At 36.4% G+C, this 16,044-nt stretch overlaps 2 protein-coding genes across 5 annotated transcripts; one reads left to right on the top strand and one right to left on the bottom strand.

The window, feature by feature from the left end:
- Window positions 1-7,578: 7,578 nt before the first annotated feature.
- LOC109796724 (S-adenosyl-L-methionine-dependent methyltransferases superfamily protein) lies at window positions 7,579-10,273 on the top strand. 2 transcript variants are annotated; one of them, XM_020356484.3, is made up of 3 exons: window positions 7,579-7,774; window positions 8,066-9,082; window positions 9,664-10,273. In XM_020356484.3, exons 2-3 carry the CDS (start codon window positions 8,070-8,072, stop codon window positions 9,749-9,751), a joined length of 1,101 nt encoding a protein of 366 aa, XP_020212073.1. In that variant the 5' UTR covers window positions 7,579-7,774; window positions 8,066-8,069; the 3' UTR covers window positions 9,752-10,273. The 2 variants fall into 2 exon arrangements, with proteins under 2 accessions (XP_020212073.1, XP_020212072.1); XM_020356483.3 differs by having other exon boundaries at window positions 7,582-7,774; window positions 8,044-9,082.
- Window positions 10,274-10,998: 725 nt separating this feature from the next.
- LOC109797380 (electron carrier/ protein disulfide oxidoreductase) lies at window positions 10,999-15,635 on the bottom strand. Of its 3 annotated transcripts, none has more exons than XM_083077106.1 (7): window positions 15,337-15,635; window positions 13,598-14,969; window positions 13,434-13,489; window positions 13,083-13,316; window positions 12,665-12,956; window positions 11,800-11,996; window positions 10,999-11,380 (listed from the first exon to the last, which is right to left on the bottom strand). In XM_083077106.1, the coding sequence occupies exons 2-7, from the start codon at window positions 14,915-14,917 to the stop codon at window positions 11,227-11,229; spliced, it is 2,253 nt and encodes a 750-aa protein (XP_082933232.1). In that variant the 5' UTR covers window positions 14,918-14,969; window positions 15,337-15,635; the 3' UTR covers window positions 10,999-11,226. The 3 variants fall into 3 exon arrangements, with proteins under 3 accessions (XP_082933232.1, XP_020212990.1, XP_082933233.1); XM_020357401.3 differs by having other exon boundaries at window positions 15,413-15,634; XM_083077107.1 differs by having other exon boundaries at window positions 15,246-15,360.
- Window positions 15,636-16,044: the final 409 nt, after the last annotated feature.

The raw sequence follows: 16,044 nt of genomic DNA, 5'->3' as shown, positions 1-16,044 counted from the left end.
GCCATAGCACGATATTCAGCTTCCGCAGTGGATCTAGCAACTGTAGTTTGCTTCTTGCTTTTCCATGAAATTAGGTTGCCTCCAATTAGAACACAATAGCCAGAGGTAGACCTTCTATCTGATGGTGATCCTGCCCAATCAGCATCTGAATAACAGACAATTTTGGAATTGCCTTTATCCTCGTATAGTAGTCCTCGGCCTGGTGCCTTCTTGATATATCTGAGTATCCGCATTGCTACAGTCCAATGACTATCACGAGGATCGTTAATGAATTGGCTTACCACACTTACTGGGAATGCGATGTCTGGCCTGGTGACAGTAAGATAGTTAAGTCTGCCAACAAGTCTACGATATCTTTCTGGGTCATCCAATGGCTCCCCCTGACCAGGAAGAAGCTTGATGTTGGGATCCATCGGAGTATCACTAGGGCGACAGTCAACCATACCAGTCTTAGTGAGAATGTCCAGAGCATATTTTCGTTGAGAAATTGCAATACCAGAAGTGGAGTGAGCAACCTCGATCCCCAAAAAATATCTAAGTGGACCAAGGTCTTTCATCTGAAATTGGCGTTGAAGATGAGATTTGAGACGACAAATACCATCGGAGTCATCACCAGTAATGACAATGTCATCAACATACACCACTAAATAAATATAAAGTCCAGATGAGGAGTGAAGGAAGAAAACAGAGTGGTCAGCTTCACAACGAGTCATACCAAACTCAATCAAGACAGAGCTGAAGCGTCCAAACCAAGCACGAGGAGATTGCTTCAAGCCATAAAGAGAACGACGAAGACGACAAACAAGGTGAGTCTCACCGGAAGCAATAAAGCCAGGGGGCTGATCCATATAAACCTCTTCTTGCAATTCACCATTTAAAAAGGCATTTTTAATATCCAATTGGTGTAGTGGCCAATGACGAATGGCAGCCATAGCAAGAAACAAGCGAACAGAAGTCATATTGGCAACAGGGGAGAAAGTATCCCCATAATCGAGGCCATAGATTTGAGTATAGCCCTTTGCAACCAATCTCGCTTTAAAGCGGTCAATGCTACCATCTGGTGCAACTTTCACTGTGTAAACCCATCGACAACCAACAGTAGACTTTTCAGGTGGTAAAGGTACCAACTCCCACGTGCCACTAGTCTGCAAAGCATCCATTTCATCTAGCATCGCCTGTCTCCACCGAGAATCAGCCATAGCTTCACCTGTAGACTTGGGAATAGACACAGAATCCAAAGAAGAAACAAAAGAAAAGTAGGAAGGAGACAATCGATGACAGGAAAGAGTACAAGCATATAAAGGATGAGGATTGCGGGTAGTGCGAATACCTTTATGAATGGCAATGGGTAACTGAGGCAAAGGATGTTCAAGTGCAGGAGGCATTGCTAGAGAGTCGATTGGAGCAGAAGATGAAGCTGGGGGAGTTGTAGATGAAACCACCTGTGGATGACGTGTCCTACGCTGATAGACAAGTAATGGTGGTGGATCAATGACTACAGCCGGAGCCGGAGTTGGAATAATAGGTTGATCATCCAAAGAAGTATGACTAGTAATATCCTCAGACAAGAAAGGAGAGGATGACTCAAAGAAGGAAACGTCAGCGGAAACAATATAGCGTTGAAGTTGTGGACAAAAACAACGATACCCTTTTTGGAGTCTAGAATAACCAAGAAATATACACTTGAGAGACTTAGCAGAAAATTTATCTTTACCTAGAGTGAGATCATGGACAAAACATGTACAACCAAAGACGCGAAGTGGAACAGGATAGAGATCTTTTTGTGGATATAGGATGGTGTATGGGATTTGATTGCTGAGAACAGAGGAGGGCATGCGATTAATCAAGTAACAAGCAGTAAGATCAGCAGAGGTGGAAACACACGCAATCGGTGATGAGAGACGATACAATCCCCCAGACTCATGTCCTGCTCCAATCGTCTGTCCAGTACGCCGATCCTGAATAAGAACAGAATTATTAACAAACAACACAGAGAAATCAAGGGTACTGGTGAGTTTGCTAATGGAAATTAAATTAAAAGGACAACCAGGAACAAACAGAACAGAGTGTAAAGGGAGGTGAGGGAGGGGGTGAATTTGACCAATGCCATGAACTTTAATTTGAGAACCATCGGCAAGAGTAACAGGTGGCAAGGGGTCGGAGAAAGACAATTTAGAAAAATAAGATTGATTACCAGTCATATGATCAGATGCACCGGAGTCAAGAATCCAAGGTCCAATAGAAGGAGACTGAGACATAAAGGCTACAGGATTACCAGAGTGAGCCACGGTAGTGGCAGGCGAGGCAGATTGTTGAGCTGCTCGAAGCTGAAGAAGATCTTGATACTCAGAGGCAGAAATAGTGACATCTGTAAGAGAGGAAGAGCCGGCAGAGGAGGTAGTATTAGACACATGAGCAACATTCGCTGATGATGACTGTTCTCGGGCCTTTTTGCGACAGTTGACTTCAAGATGACCAAAGAGGTGGCAATAATTGCAACGACTCTTCTGTTTTCCACGACCTTCGTTACGTCCATTACCACGATTAGATGAGTGAGAAAAAAGAGCAGAGGAGTCTGTAGCAGTTGCAGAAGGAGTAGCAACAGTATGAGAGATGGAGAGACGCAACAATTGTTCACTAACAATGTCGTATGTAGGAATAATAGGGGCAGACAAAATCTGATTACGGACAGACTCAAGCTCAGGAGGAAGACCAGCAAGTGCAAGAATCATGAAGAATTGGTTTCGCTGTTTCTCAAAACTCGCCACATCAGAAGGGTAAGGCATTAAATTATTGTAATCAGCAATCAGACGGTCAAGCTTACTCAAATATGTCTGTATGTCCCTATTCTCTAGCTTAGTGGTCATCATAGTGGTGATGACGTTGTAAAGACGTTGAACATTATTAGCGTAAACTTTCTTGGCCTTGTGCCAAACATCGTAACATGTGTCAAATGCTTGATAAGAATGTTGAAGGTTCGGAGCAATAGAAAACCAAAGAACCGTACACAGCGAGGCATCAATTTGTTGCCACTGCTCACGGTGATCGGTAGCAATCTCAGAAAAATGAGTGGTTAAGTGGTCGGCACGTCCTTGACCACGAAACCAAAGCTGAACCGCAGCTGCCCAAGTGGTATAATTGGTTGCTCCGGTCAACTTTTCACACGGAATCGGAGGAATGTTGGTAAATGTCGTAGTTGAAGTAAAAGCAGCCATGAAAGACGAATATAAGTGGCAACGATTGGCGGCGGCGGAAATCTGCGGCGGCGAAAAACGGCGGTGGTCGACGGCGGCGGTCGGCCGGCGGTGGTGGGCAGCCGGTGAATGCCCCTGCAAGAAGAGAAAAAAAATCTAAAAGAATAGACCTAAGCTCTGATACCATGTTGTGATTCAGGAATTGTGTGTCTTGTTGTACACACACCAATCTTATTTATAGAGTGAATACAATAAATGATAGAGATATGAATCTCTTATATTATGGAAACTAATCTAATCATATCCCTAATTGATAGTGAGGATAATATATGTAATATATGTATCCAACAATATCTGTACAATATCTGTAACACTATCCTTGGCTCCATTCCAAGTGCCCATTAGAACTAACCTTATAAATTCTGTATGACTTTTACATACAGGATAACATTGGACCACTCCTTTCCTCAAAGTTCCCACCATTTTGTGATTTATTGTTATGAAAATACAGTGTTGTTATGAAAAAACATGTCTCTGCCCAACCACATTGTTTTATTTGATTCAGAAGAACAAAAATTGAGGAACCTTTTAATTTCATTCGATTATAGAGAGGTAATTAATAAGACTTCCCTAAGTTAATTATTAAATGGTTTTCTGATGCTTAATACCGGCAATTTGTCCTCTATTTTCTAACATTGGGATTCAACAACAGGAAAAAAGATTTTTTAATGCTCACTTCAAGGTTGATCGTGATCTTCAAGCTTCAATTGTTGTATACGTTCGAACAAGATAGCAATATTCACCTATTATGCAGCAAATTTGGCATCGTGCCAGTTCATTTATCATTTCTTCCCGTAGCTGCACTCCAATTTTAATTCTGGTAAATTGATCTCTCTGAGATGACTTTATGTTGTTTCATGTCTGTTAATTTATTGCTTACCAGGAAATTTTGCAGTAGACAGCTTGTAAATGCCTTCTATATTTTGAGATGATCTATTTTTTTTCTTAAAAAGATGAATTACACCTAGTTTTTGCAATTCACAAACAATTCAACTTTGTTTGCTTCGTTTAGGTTAGGTCACAAACCTCTTTACTCAATTGGTACCTAAACTGATGGCATTTATATTTTCTCCTGGAGCAGAACACAAGTTGGACTCCAACTTATCCTACATTCTCTACTCCCTTGGACTTTATTTGCGCGCTTCTCTCAATGGCATTTACTACTTCAAATCACAAATCTGGTGATGCAAGTTTCACGCAATCCTTTCTGACAGCGTTTATCGCTACTAATCTTGTATTGCTCTCTCTTTTTTTTTTTGTGGAGAGGGAGGGAATAAAACATAGTTGTAATAAATGACCTGAGCGATGATTGTTGGACAATTAAAAGCATCGTGTTAGGAAGGTAATTCATGAAACTACACAAGAATATATGGGTATCTATCACATGCTTACTCAGCTTGGATTGCTGCTGCCTGTGGCTTTCACTATTGCCGACTCGTATGATTTTTGTTGTTGTAAATTTTGACCCTGCTTTCACTTGTACTTGAAGTCTCTAGCTGAGACCCAATTTAGAGATTGTTATTGCTAGTACCTGTTAAATATGCATGCATTTTTTATGTGAGGTAATAATAGATTCTGTAAAAAATATACATGCTGCTAGCTCTTAAAAGTATAGAATCTAGAGCTTGGATTATAATTATATCATCTAGAACCTTCTAAACCCACTCAATAGTTGGTTAGCAGAATGTAACATTTCTTATTCTTAGAAATAAAAGCATGGTGTCTTTCTCCCATCTATATTAGCTATTTGCTGTGTTGCTGGGGAATATATCTTAAATTTTGCAGATGTTTTGGCACATGTAGCTGCTTTTTTGTTTGGTGAGATTAAGTTATCAACATTAGGAGGTTTTTTGTTTTTAATGTAGATTTCACATGCACTTTTAAGTTATTATTCACTTCATATTTTGTCATGTTTCATTTTATAGGGGCAGCCAATGATGATTTATGCAAGTAATTGTGGCATGCCAGTGCTGGTCCCCTTGTCACTCTTCCACGTGAAGGGGAGCGAGTTTATTACTTTCCTCAAGGTCACATGGAACAAGTATTTTGGTTTTAGAAATTTCTCATTTGAACATAGGAAGCAAAATGTATTTGCATGTCTGCAAAAGTGTACATGACAAGATAATGTTTATCATTTATAGGGATGAAAGTTTGTTTTAGTTCTTTAACATTCCCAATCTATAAGACATTTAATGGGCCTCCTTGTTTGTGGTATAAAATCATCATTTCTAGGTTTCCTTAGTCCATAACTAATTTTTGGACACTTCTGGACAAATTCATCATCATATTTTAATTGTTACTAATAGTTTACGATGGTTTTGAAGGAGTTTAAGAAGGATGAAATATATGTCAAAAGGCCTAGTTTATTCCAAAGATATATTTTGAGACTATTTTTCGCATTTACTATTAGTGAAGGTAATAGCAGATACTATTAGTTTGTAAGTTTATAAGTGTTTTTAAGATTTTTTTATTAAAGAAATATATTTTTTATTTGCAGTTGAGAAACCTGAAGTCCTTCTTGACTCAAAGACTAAATTCAAAAGACTATATTCTTATAATGCTCCGCAGCACCAAATGCAAGCTATAAAGCCCCTCCAAATCCTTCATTTTTCAAAGCTAATCTACGCATATAAATTCTTGTGAATATTGATAGCTTTGGTGCTGCTGGAGATGGAGAATCTGATGATACTGATGTAAGTTCTTTCATCGTTATTGTTGACACATATATTATATACCTGGTCTTGCAAACGCATATCGTTGTTTGTACTCTTTCAATTTGCTTAAGATGCACTTCATTCATTTGACAATGTTGAACATAGGTAAATGTTTTTGCCCAACTAATAGGCATCATTGATTGACCAGACTAATCATTGATTTTAATTTTTTTTATTAATATTTTGTTATATAAATTAGTCTTTGAGATTAAATTTTTTTTGTTAATGATAACGTGTGTTAATATATCATGTTATGATTGATTTAACTATTAATACCCATTTTGCTATTTAACATACGTCAAATCTTATAACACATCTATTTTTTTTCCTTTACCCAATGGTTATGACAGTAAAAAGTTGTTTTAATAATGTTTTTTATTTTCAAAAAATAATATTTAACTACAAGTAAATAAAAAAATTATGTTATGTGGTTTAACAGAAAATATGAGAAAAGTAAAAAATAAAATAAAATTTTGTGGTGGTTTAAAACCACCCGAAGTGCTAAATCAGGAAAAATTTAGATGAATTTTGTGGTGGTTTTAAACTCTCAGAAATTGCAAAACAAGTAATATTAAAATGCATTTTGTGGGGGTTTTGAAACGGCCACAAAATGATTGAATTTTCTGACACCCAGAACCAACATTTACAAAATATACGCTATAAACCATTTTTGGCAACTGTAGCTTTGGTGTTTATTAATGACGCTGGTAATACTATTTGCGGAGGTTTTCAACTCCCAGAAACTGTCAAAATAATCGTTACAAATTACACATTTTTTGTAGTTAGTAAAATATACATAAATTTTAATAATAAATATAAGAAATATATCCAAAAATATTTAATGTTTTTGCTAATTAAAATAAACTTCAATAATTAACAAGGAAAAAACAACTTAACTTTTAAAAAAAAGCAAAATCTACCATGGACTTATGACTTGTATGGTTCATGGATAGACCAACAAAACAAAAAGTGATTTTCATATAATTCACCCGTGGAAAAGTAAAACATATCGTTATATATGAATAATTAAATTGAACGATTTATATTTATTTAATAATAAAAATTTTGTTAATTAAAATAAACTTCAATAATTAATAAGAAAAAAATAAATTAACTTTTAAAAAAAGCAAAATCTACCATGAATATATGACTTATATGATTAATAGATAGACCAACAACAAAAAGTGATTTTCATATGATTGACCGATAGAAAAGTAAAATATATCGTTATATACGAATAATTAAATTGAACGATTTACGTTTATTTGATGATAATTTTTTTTTAATGTATTAATTTTATTTTCTAATAGTAAATAGTCATTGTCAAAAAAAAAAAAAAAAAAACACCTCGTTACTCTCGATGAGCAGATCTGTGGCAAGTGCATTGCCATATCAAGCGGTGATAACTAGAAATAGCTTCTAATTTATTTTTAATAATTTTAAATAATTTAAATACAAAATAAAAATAATTAATATTTACTTCTCTACTTATATATAATATTGTTGTCATCACCTTAAAAAAAATAAAAAAAGAAGGTCACATTTAATACATTTTCTTAAACCCTATCAAAAAGTTGAAGTTATTGGTTCATTGGTTCGTTTAATGCATATTTGCTTAATATTTAAGCAAAGAAAGACAGTCCTAATGACCTAACTGAGTTGGACAAACAAGGTTTTCAACAAAGAACTCGCGATTAGCATTCTCTCAAATACAACACAGGCACCGACGATTTTCACGATTCTCTCTCCATCTCTATTTCGTGACAAGCGATTTTCTTCTCTATTCACAACCCCCGCCGGTAACTGGTATGAAATTATTTGCTTTTCGTCTCTCTGAGTAGATTCGCCTCTAAAAGTTTGAACTTTTAAGCCCCGGTTTTCTTTGGGTTTTGCAGATTCTGACCTAACTCTTTTCACATCTCATTTGGTCATTTCATTACAAGTGCTCATATTTCCATATGTTATTTTTGGGTATTCATTTTTGTGTATGAATGTGAATGTCACTATTGGGTTTATAGATTTTATGCATAAATAAGAGATATCATTTGCAAAAACTTGCTTGTTATTTTATGCAGGTGCTCTTTGCCACACTCGCAGGTTAATGCTTCATAGTGTTCTAAAATCAAGTAGATTTCTCTATCCACATAGAGAAACCCTTGGTTTGACCAGTACCATTAGTGGTTGTGTCTGTCATTCAGCATTTAGTTCAATGAAAGAAACCAATTCGAAAGTGGATTCTAGGGAACCCTGCATCACAGATTCTTTATCTGTCAGTGGGAACGGTGCCACTTCATCTATGAGTGTAAAATCCACCCCTGAAATTGAAAAGAAGTTCGTACATCACGTTTATAATGCCATTGCTCCACATTTCAGTTCCACCCGGTTCGCAAAGTGGCCGAAGGTTGCAGCATTTTTGTCGTCTTTGCCTTTGGGATCTCTTGTCCTGGATGCGGGGTGTGGGAATGGAAAGTACTTGGGTTTGAATGATGATTGCTTTTTTATAGGATGTGATATAAGTTCTTCCTTGATTAAAATCTGTTCGGATAGAGGACACGAAGTTTTGGTTGCAGATGCTGTGAATCTCCCTTACAGAACTGGTTATGGTGATGCAGCGATATCTATAGCTGTGTTGCATCATTTAAGCACTGAAAATAGAAGGATAAAGGCCATAGAAGAATTGGTCAGAGTTGTTAAAAAGGGTGGCCTTGTTCTGATTACAGTTTGGGCTGTAGAGCAAGAGGATGCAACGCTGATTTCCAAATGGACTCCATTGAATGAGAAGTATGTTGATGAGTGGGTAGGACCAGGAAGTCCTCGTGCTCGGGCCCCCTCATCTGTGTCATTAGAAAGTATTCCAGAAAGTGAGGAGAGCAGATCTGGCGAGCACATGAATGTTTGCAATGAGCCAAATGTATCAAGAGATTTGGAGGAAGAAAAAAATATAAAGAATCAACAAGAATACTTTGTTCCCTGGCATTTACCTTATCATCGTGCTGAAATCAGCGGTGCCTCTGCTGATGCTCTTGCTGCTGGTCTGGCTATTAAAGATGACAAAAAAGGTGCTGTGGTGTATAATCGATATTATCATGTTTTTAGTGAAGGCGAGCTTGAAAGGTAACATACCATGGCTTAGATATTGTCACGTTTGGTAACCTTGATCTTGAATGTTAATTGTGCTATGTTAGCATACTTTATATCTGAATCTAGAAATATGGATAATGCATGCAAAGTAAGATGGGATGGAGACGATAAATTTAGTAAAAGCTGTTCAAGGTTCAAACTTAAAACATAAAATTGCTGCTTGATTCTTGTCAAATGGAAATTTGATTTCCCCCTTATGAAATTGAGTTGCTATTTGTTAGAGGAATAGTTAAGGTAGAAGTCATGATATTTTTTGAAAATACAGGCCATGGTCTTTATAAGTAACAAAAAAGAGATTGAAGTGGGCAGTGTCATGCCATCATGTGTCTTCTTTACCACTTTTTTACCACTTTAATTAGTCAACTGGATCTGTAGGTGCATGGCAAATTTATGATGACCTTTTCATGTATTAGTCCCTTGTCTCTATGTTTCAAAATAAACATTTCAAATTTGAGAAAGAGTATAATGCAGAACTATGTATTAGATGACTTGACATGCTTATATGCAGGAAGCACGAGTTCTGTTTTCTAACTTATTGTCATATCTTTTTACAGATTGACAACTGGAATAAACAATGCTAGAATTGTTGATCAGTTTTTTGATAAATCCAACTGGTGTATTATTCTAGAGAAGACAGTATGACTAAGAAGAAACCTGGTGGATATGTCGGAGCAAAACTAGGCTGCTGCCCCTTTTGATTTTAAGTCCAGCTTATCATCCTTGAGGGGCAGTATAGGCCAGAGTGTAGTAGCTTAACAACTTCTACTATATTTATCTTGCAAGTTAACTTTGTCTGGCTTCTAACTTGCTATCAAATAAAAAAATGGAAAGCTACAGAACTTGAACAGTTATGATTCTCTGGCCATTTTATCATCGAGTTCATGCTGCATTCTTGAAGCAACCCCAAGTTTTTATTTATTTATTTATTTTTTATTTGCAAAGCCCAATTTTGGTAGTAACAACAGGGCATGAAGGACACCACTGTTATGGATGTGTTGGTGTCATAGCAGGCACTGTCTGCTCAAGCAATGATGAATATCATTTAGCCACCTACAGGAGCATTTTTACATGTATTGGACAATATATTTGACGGCTGGAATTACACTGTTTTGGCATGATCTGCGCTTCCGTTCAGTTTTAATGTAATTTAAACTTACAGGGCTAGCTTCAAGCTTCTTTTGTTTGATATCCCCTTTGTGATTATGGGATCAGCAGACAGGGCTGTGCACATTCTCACTTATAACTAATGGCAACAAAATCATTGCCCAATTTTTTCCACTTGAAACAAATAGTAGAGGAGAAATGCAGTTATTGTTGTAAAGGGAAGGAGAAAGAGCTCTGATCTTTTACTATGTCCTCGTTAAGGTTATTGCCGTGTTTTTCAGATTTTAAAAGACACCCTCTCCTTGAATTTCACTCCTTTGAAGCCCTTTCTAATTTCTGAAGTATAAAAAGACAATAAACGAATAATAAAGATAGGTAATATGTTGGACATTATTTCTGAATTCAAACATAATTAACTCGTAACTATATAGTGTGAAGTGTCGTACGAGTAAATCCATTTTGGATAAAATGTCGGACCTTTCAATTTTTGGACAAATTTGGTTTTAGTCTATATTTTAAAACGATAATTTGCTCTTCATTTTTAATAATATAATTGGTGAATTTTCTCTCGGCCTAGCATTCTAAATTCCAGAGACAATTTATTATTGAGGATCAAAATCATCATTTTCAAAATATAGAAACAAACTAGTTTGTATTGAAAATGAAGGGACTCGAAACATTTTACCCATTCATTTAAATCCAACCGTTAAAATAATTTTAAAAAAGGCCACCTAAAAAAGGCATTACTAGTTCAAGCTCTTCGCGCAAATAGAAAGCACAAAAAAAACAATAAAAAGCACAGGTAGTTGTATAAAGACAGCGCAAGCAGAACAGGAAGTAATGGAAACGTATTTTCCCCGGCCCTATTTTTGTCTCCTTAATCCTCGGGTACCTTTCTATAGACGAGGGAAATGTTATCATACGACATTGATTACCTTGGTGGTAATTTGTATAATAGAAAAAAAAAAAAAGTATTAATCCAAGTAACATTTACAGAACTGCGGAAGCCCAAGCTAGCAGTTCAAGCCCCAGTCATAAGGCTGATATGACACCTTCAAGTCGGAAGTAGCAAGCAGGTCCAACAATACTTCCGAGTCAGCTGGATCTAAGTAGTTTGAAACATGCTTTATCACCTCTACCTCGTTCTTGCCAAAATCTATACTGTACCTGAGAACGAACAAGCAGAAATAACTATTTTCACAATTTAATATCGCCAAAATAAAACAACTTTTTTCATTGATAAGTAAACGCGTGTACATATTTAAGTTTTAGATACAGAACAATATTGAACATCAGAATTGATTTTCACCAACATATTGTTCATTTGTATTTCTGCAAGATCCTTCATGTATTTACAAGTTCAAGTGACATTAGCCTCCAGTCAAACTTCAAAAATTAAATGGTGAAATACTTTTTGTTTGAACCATTCAGACAAGAATAGAATTTTAAAGGTTTGCTTTCTCACCGTGAATAAAATGTGCTAGTGCCTAGTATATATATTGGAAATTTTTGACGAGTCGTTCTTTGCTTAAATATACCACATATCACATTAATTATATTCAGAGTCCTCGGAAGAAAGAACATACCATTTAAGGATCTTAGTAGCATTTACAGCCTTTGCAGTCAAATCAATTACAACGCCTCCATTTCTCAAAAAATTACGGGCTGCATCCAATAACTGTTCGTCAATATTTCCAGGCGAGTAGCACCGAAGTGCAGGTCCTGATCGGGTACCATGAACCAAAGCAAAATGAATAAGAGGCTCAGGATAAGGAAGCGCCACCTGACAAATTAGAGCACCAAAGTAAGCATGCATGCTATTCAAGTAATATCATGATGAAAACATATATACCAAACAGCACAAGTTTTTCCAAATACAGGCAAATTAATTTCTTTAAAATGGACCGAGCTCGAGTCAGAAACTCTAAAATGTTTTTTTTTTAATAAAAAAGTCCTATATCCGCATGACCTTTATAAATCTTTAGGGCACGGCGGCCATGGCGGATATGGCGGACGCCACCATAAAACGCCAAATAACGGATGACAAATGGCAATTTGATTAGAGACCTTTACGCTATTATGTTATAACGAGGTTATAACCATTATTTAATAACATCGACAGAAAATGGAATGCAAACTAGTTAAACTCAAAAATATATCGAAAGCATTATCAACAAATTTAATATATTGACAACAAAATAAAAAGAACTAAATTGTTAACACTAACTAATGTAAGTATTAATAGCTTACCGCCGAGCGTTTATCTTTTCCCGAACAAAAAAGAAATCTATTAAATGAACTTCCTATGATTAGTTTACAGAAAGTGGAATGCAAACTAATTAAACTAAAAAATATATCGAAAATTTTATCAACAAATTTAATATATTGACAACAAAATAAAAAGAACTAAATTGTTAACACTAACTAATGTAATAAGTATTAATAGCTTACTGCCGAGCGTTTATCTTTTGCACCAAATGGCTTCTTAAGGTTATATGGTGGTCGCTGGTTTCCCCTCAATATGCCATTTTGAATAGCTGAAAGCGAGTAGGTTGATCCACCAATAACGTATTTGAACTCTCCAAACAATTTCCTTCTTTCCAGTGCTCCATCTGGATGGCCCAATATTATGATTGCATGGATGGCCATCATATTATAGAGATTAATAAAGAATGCAAGCTTCTCCTCTCTAGACGAGTCCGATATTTCCACTCTTTGTAGCTCTTCGACTATTCTCAAATACCTAAAACGATAATTGTATTGTATAAATAACAGTGGAAAATCTAGAAATAACTGAATGTATTATCAAACATTGCATGACACGTGTATGTTCTAACGGAAGGCAAAAGACAGAAAAAGTTAAAAGAACCTTGCGAACTCCTCACTTCCATGTATACTTGCATAATCAACAGAACGTCCATCTTCATAAGCATAGGCTTCAAACATCGCACGGGACAGAAACCTCAGCCTTGATGCAATTTCAGCTAAAGGCTTAGGCTTCAAGGTAATTATGCCTCTAGGAATGTTGTGACATTGTGACACCACAATTGGATCATCATCCAAAAACCGATACAAGTGATTTCCATCCTCAAATAGATTCTCACTAAAGCAAAACAAAAATCATTGAAAACCGGGAAGGATTATCAAATCTGTAACAACTAGCAAAACATAATTCAAACAATGGAAAGCGGAAACACCAAATAAGAGTACTAGGACTCACTCCAGAATATGTCGAATGAAGAGTTTTTCAGCAAGCTTTCGTGCAAACTCAACAGCCTAAAACACCAGACAACAATTAGAAAGGTAACAATGACATAAAATTTGAACATAAATGGGTTCTGTACGGGCATTAGACCCACTTTTGAGACTTGAGACCTAGCTTACCTCTGGCCTTTCCAAATATTGATCTTCTGATAAGAAGTCGATAGCTTCTGAGCCAAGAAAACAGTTAGTGAACCTGCGCATTTTGTACAATCGATCCTTCACTGCAATAGATTCTTTCATTTTGCGGACAATGATTGCCATTTCATCAACTGGTCCACTACTGGGCACATCATCCTCTCCAGAGAGAGGTGGAGATGGGGCTTCAAATAATGGTGCTTCAGCAATAAGAAAGTCAACCTTCTCATCAAGCCTGCCAGACTCATCTAGGGTCTTCAACTCACTCAAGCCTCCAATAAGTATTTCATTGAAAAAAACCTTGGGTACAGAAGTAGATCCAGAAATCTTCTCCAGCTCCGTCTTTCTACTGGGGTACACATCAATATTGATTTCAACATATCTAAGCCTTTTTATACGCAAAAATAGTCTAATCTCTTTAGATTCTTGGCAACCTAGTTTTGTGTACAGTATAACCCTCCCTTTCATGGATATTGAGTCCCTCTGATCAGTTTTGTTTCCCACACCAACGTCAGATGACTTCTTGATGTAATTTAAGGGATTCCAGTCAAATTTCTCCACTGCCTTCTCAGACACCACTTTGGTTTCACCAACTCCAGTGATGTCTGAAACATCCTTACCTTCATCATCAACAACTTCATCTCTTTTTCCAGAAAGGCGACGCATCATGGTGGAGACTGCCACTGCACCCTTCTCCTTAACAAAATTCTTGAGAGCCACTGCCTTCTCAACCACACCTGGAGAGTCCGGATCTACATCCGACCTGCGGCCAGATGTGCTCCGGTTAGCTTCCATCCCTGGAACCTCTGTTCCATCAAATACAGGCTCCAAATTGTGGTCCTCGCTTGGAATTTCATCTGATTTATCAAACATCTGCGTTGATTCCCTATCATCCACCTCTTTAGCCAACTCACTTTGTCCAGATTTATTATCTAGATTGGTTTCTTTATTTTTAGGCTCTAAATCTCCACCCGCACCCGCACCCGCACCCATCTTATCACCAGAATCCTCTTGCTTATCAGTACTAACTTCAGTTTCAGATTTGGTTTCTAACTTTTCTAGTTGAGTTCCAGATAGCAAATCTCTACTCTCATCTTCTCTCTTAGACCTTACATCCTCCACATCATTTATCTCATCTGATATATCATCTAGCTTATCGTCAAACTCAGGACCATCATGAACAATATTCTCAGGTTTCACCTCCTTTGATTGTTTATCCTGATCAATTGCCAAATCATCTACTCGCACGTTCTCAACAGCTTGAGAAGTTGCTCCATTCGTTTTCGCTAACTGTTTATTTTCCATGGTTAAAGCAAGCTAGAGTTCATATGATATGCTACACTCTAATCAAATAGACCTGCGAGACAAATCAGACAGCGTATACATAAATTAATTACAGTCTAGCGTAATCTAATGACTAGTTAAATAAATAAATAAAAAATACCGTAATCAAATCATATTCATCCACTAGACGAATAACAAATTGAAAAATACATCCAAAGTTACGAATTCAATTGAATACATTAGGACTCCTCTAGTTTTAGATCGTAACAGATGTTGAAAGTGTTGGATAGTCACAACAAGTAAAACAATTCCGATTCATTATCAGATCAAACACAGCAAACACAATTACCGTATTCCTGATCGATATTGTGAGCATCGGGAAATCTAACGGAAAAGCCATTCCCTAACAATACATATCGTATCCAGGAGTAATTACTTACGGAGGACGAAAGCATAGCATAGGCATATGAAGGAATCTATCATAGCATATGGCGGAAACGAGAAGGAAGAACTTACGGTTGCAGATCGGAAGGGAATGGAAGAACAAAGTTTATGGATGCGTTTGAAGAGAGTGGTTGACTGCAGTGCTTGTATTGAATTCAATAAATGTTAGACTGTTACTGTTCAAAGCTGAAACCGTAAGTCAGGTTCACAAAAGGGAGAAGCGGGAAGTTCACGGGGCGGCTGCGCCCAATTTTTTCCTTATATATTCCACCCAAACCATATCAAAACAAATTTCTCCTCATTTTCTTGCACCGAAAACTTTGCATTAAATAATAATGCAATGTAACACCCAAAATCTATCTATGAGTCAATCAAACACGAGTAAATAAATTATTGGTTTTGATAGCATTTTCAGAGTATTTTTCTCCAACAAGGTTTTTTTTTTTATTTAAAAAAAATTACCATTTTTGTCTCCTCCAATAATATTAAAAATTTTGGGGGACAAAAGAAAGATAATTTGTAGTTTTTGAATTATATAAACTGAACTAATTGCTCTAAGTTTGATCAAAGGTTTTGAATTTTGTTACAGTCCAAGTCTAATTTGGCATTAAACAGTTTTAAGACTAGGTAACATTGCTTGAATCCTTAAATATATATAAAAGCAACCCTAACACGCAGTAATTAATTTGGTCGTTTCAAAAAAA

The sequence above is a fragment of the Cajanus cajan genome, chromosome 6 (genome assembly GCF_000230855.2).
Source record: "Cajanus cajan strain Asha chromosome 6, NIPB_CcT2T_4, whole genome shotgun sequence".
In the NCBI taxonomy this organism is placed as follows: domain Eukaryota; kingdom Viridiplantae; phylum Streptophyta; class Magnoliopsida; order Fabales; family Fabaceae; genus Cajanus; species Cajanus cajan.
The sequence above is the reverse complement of the archived record's forward strand: the minus strand, read 5'-3'. Positions and strand labels throughout refer to the sequence as shown.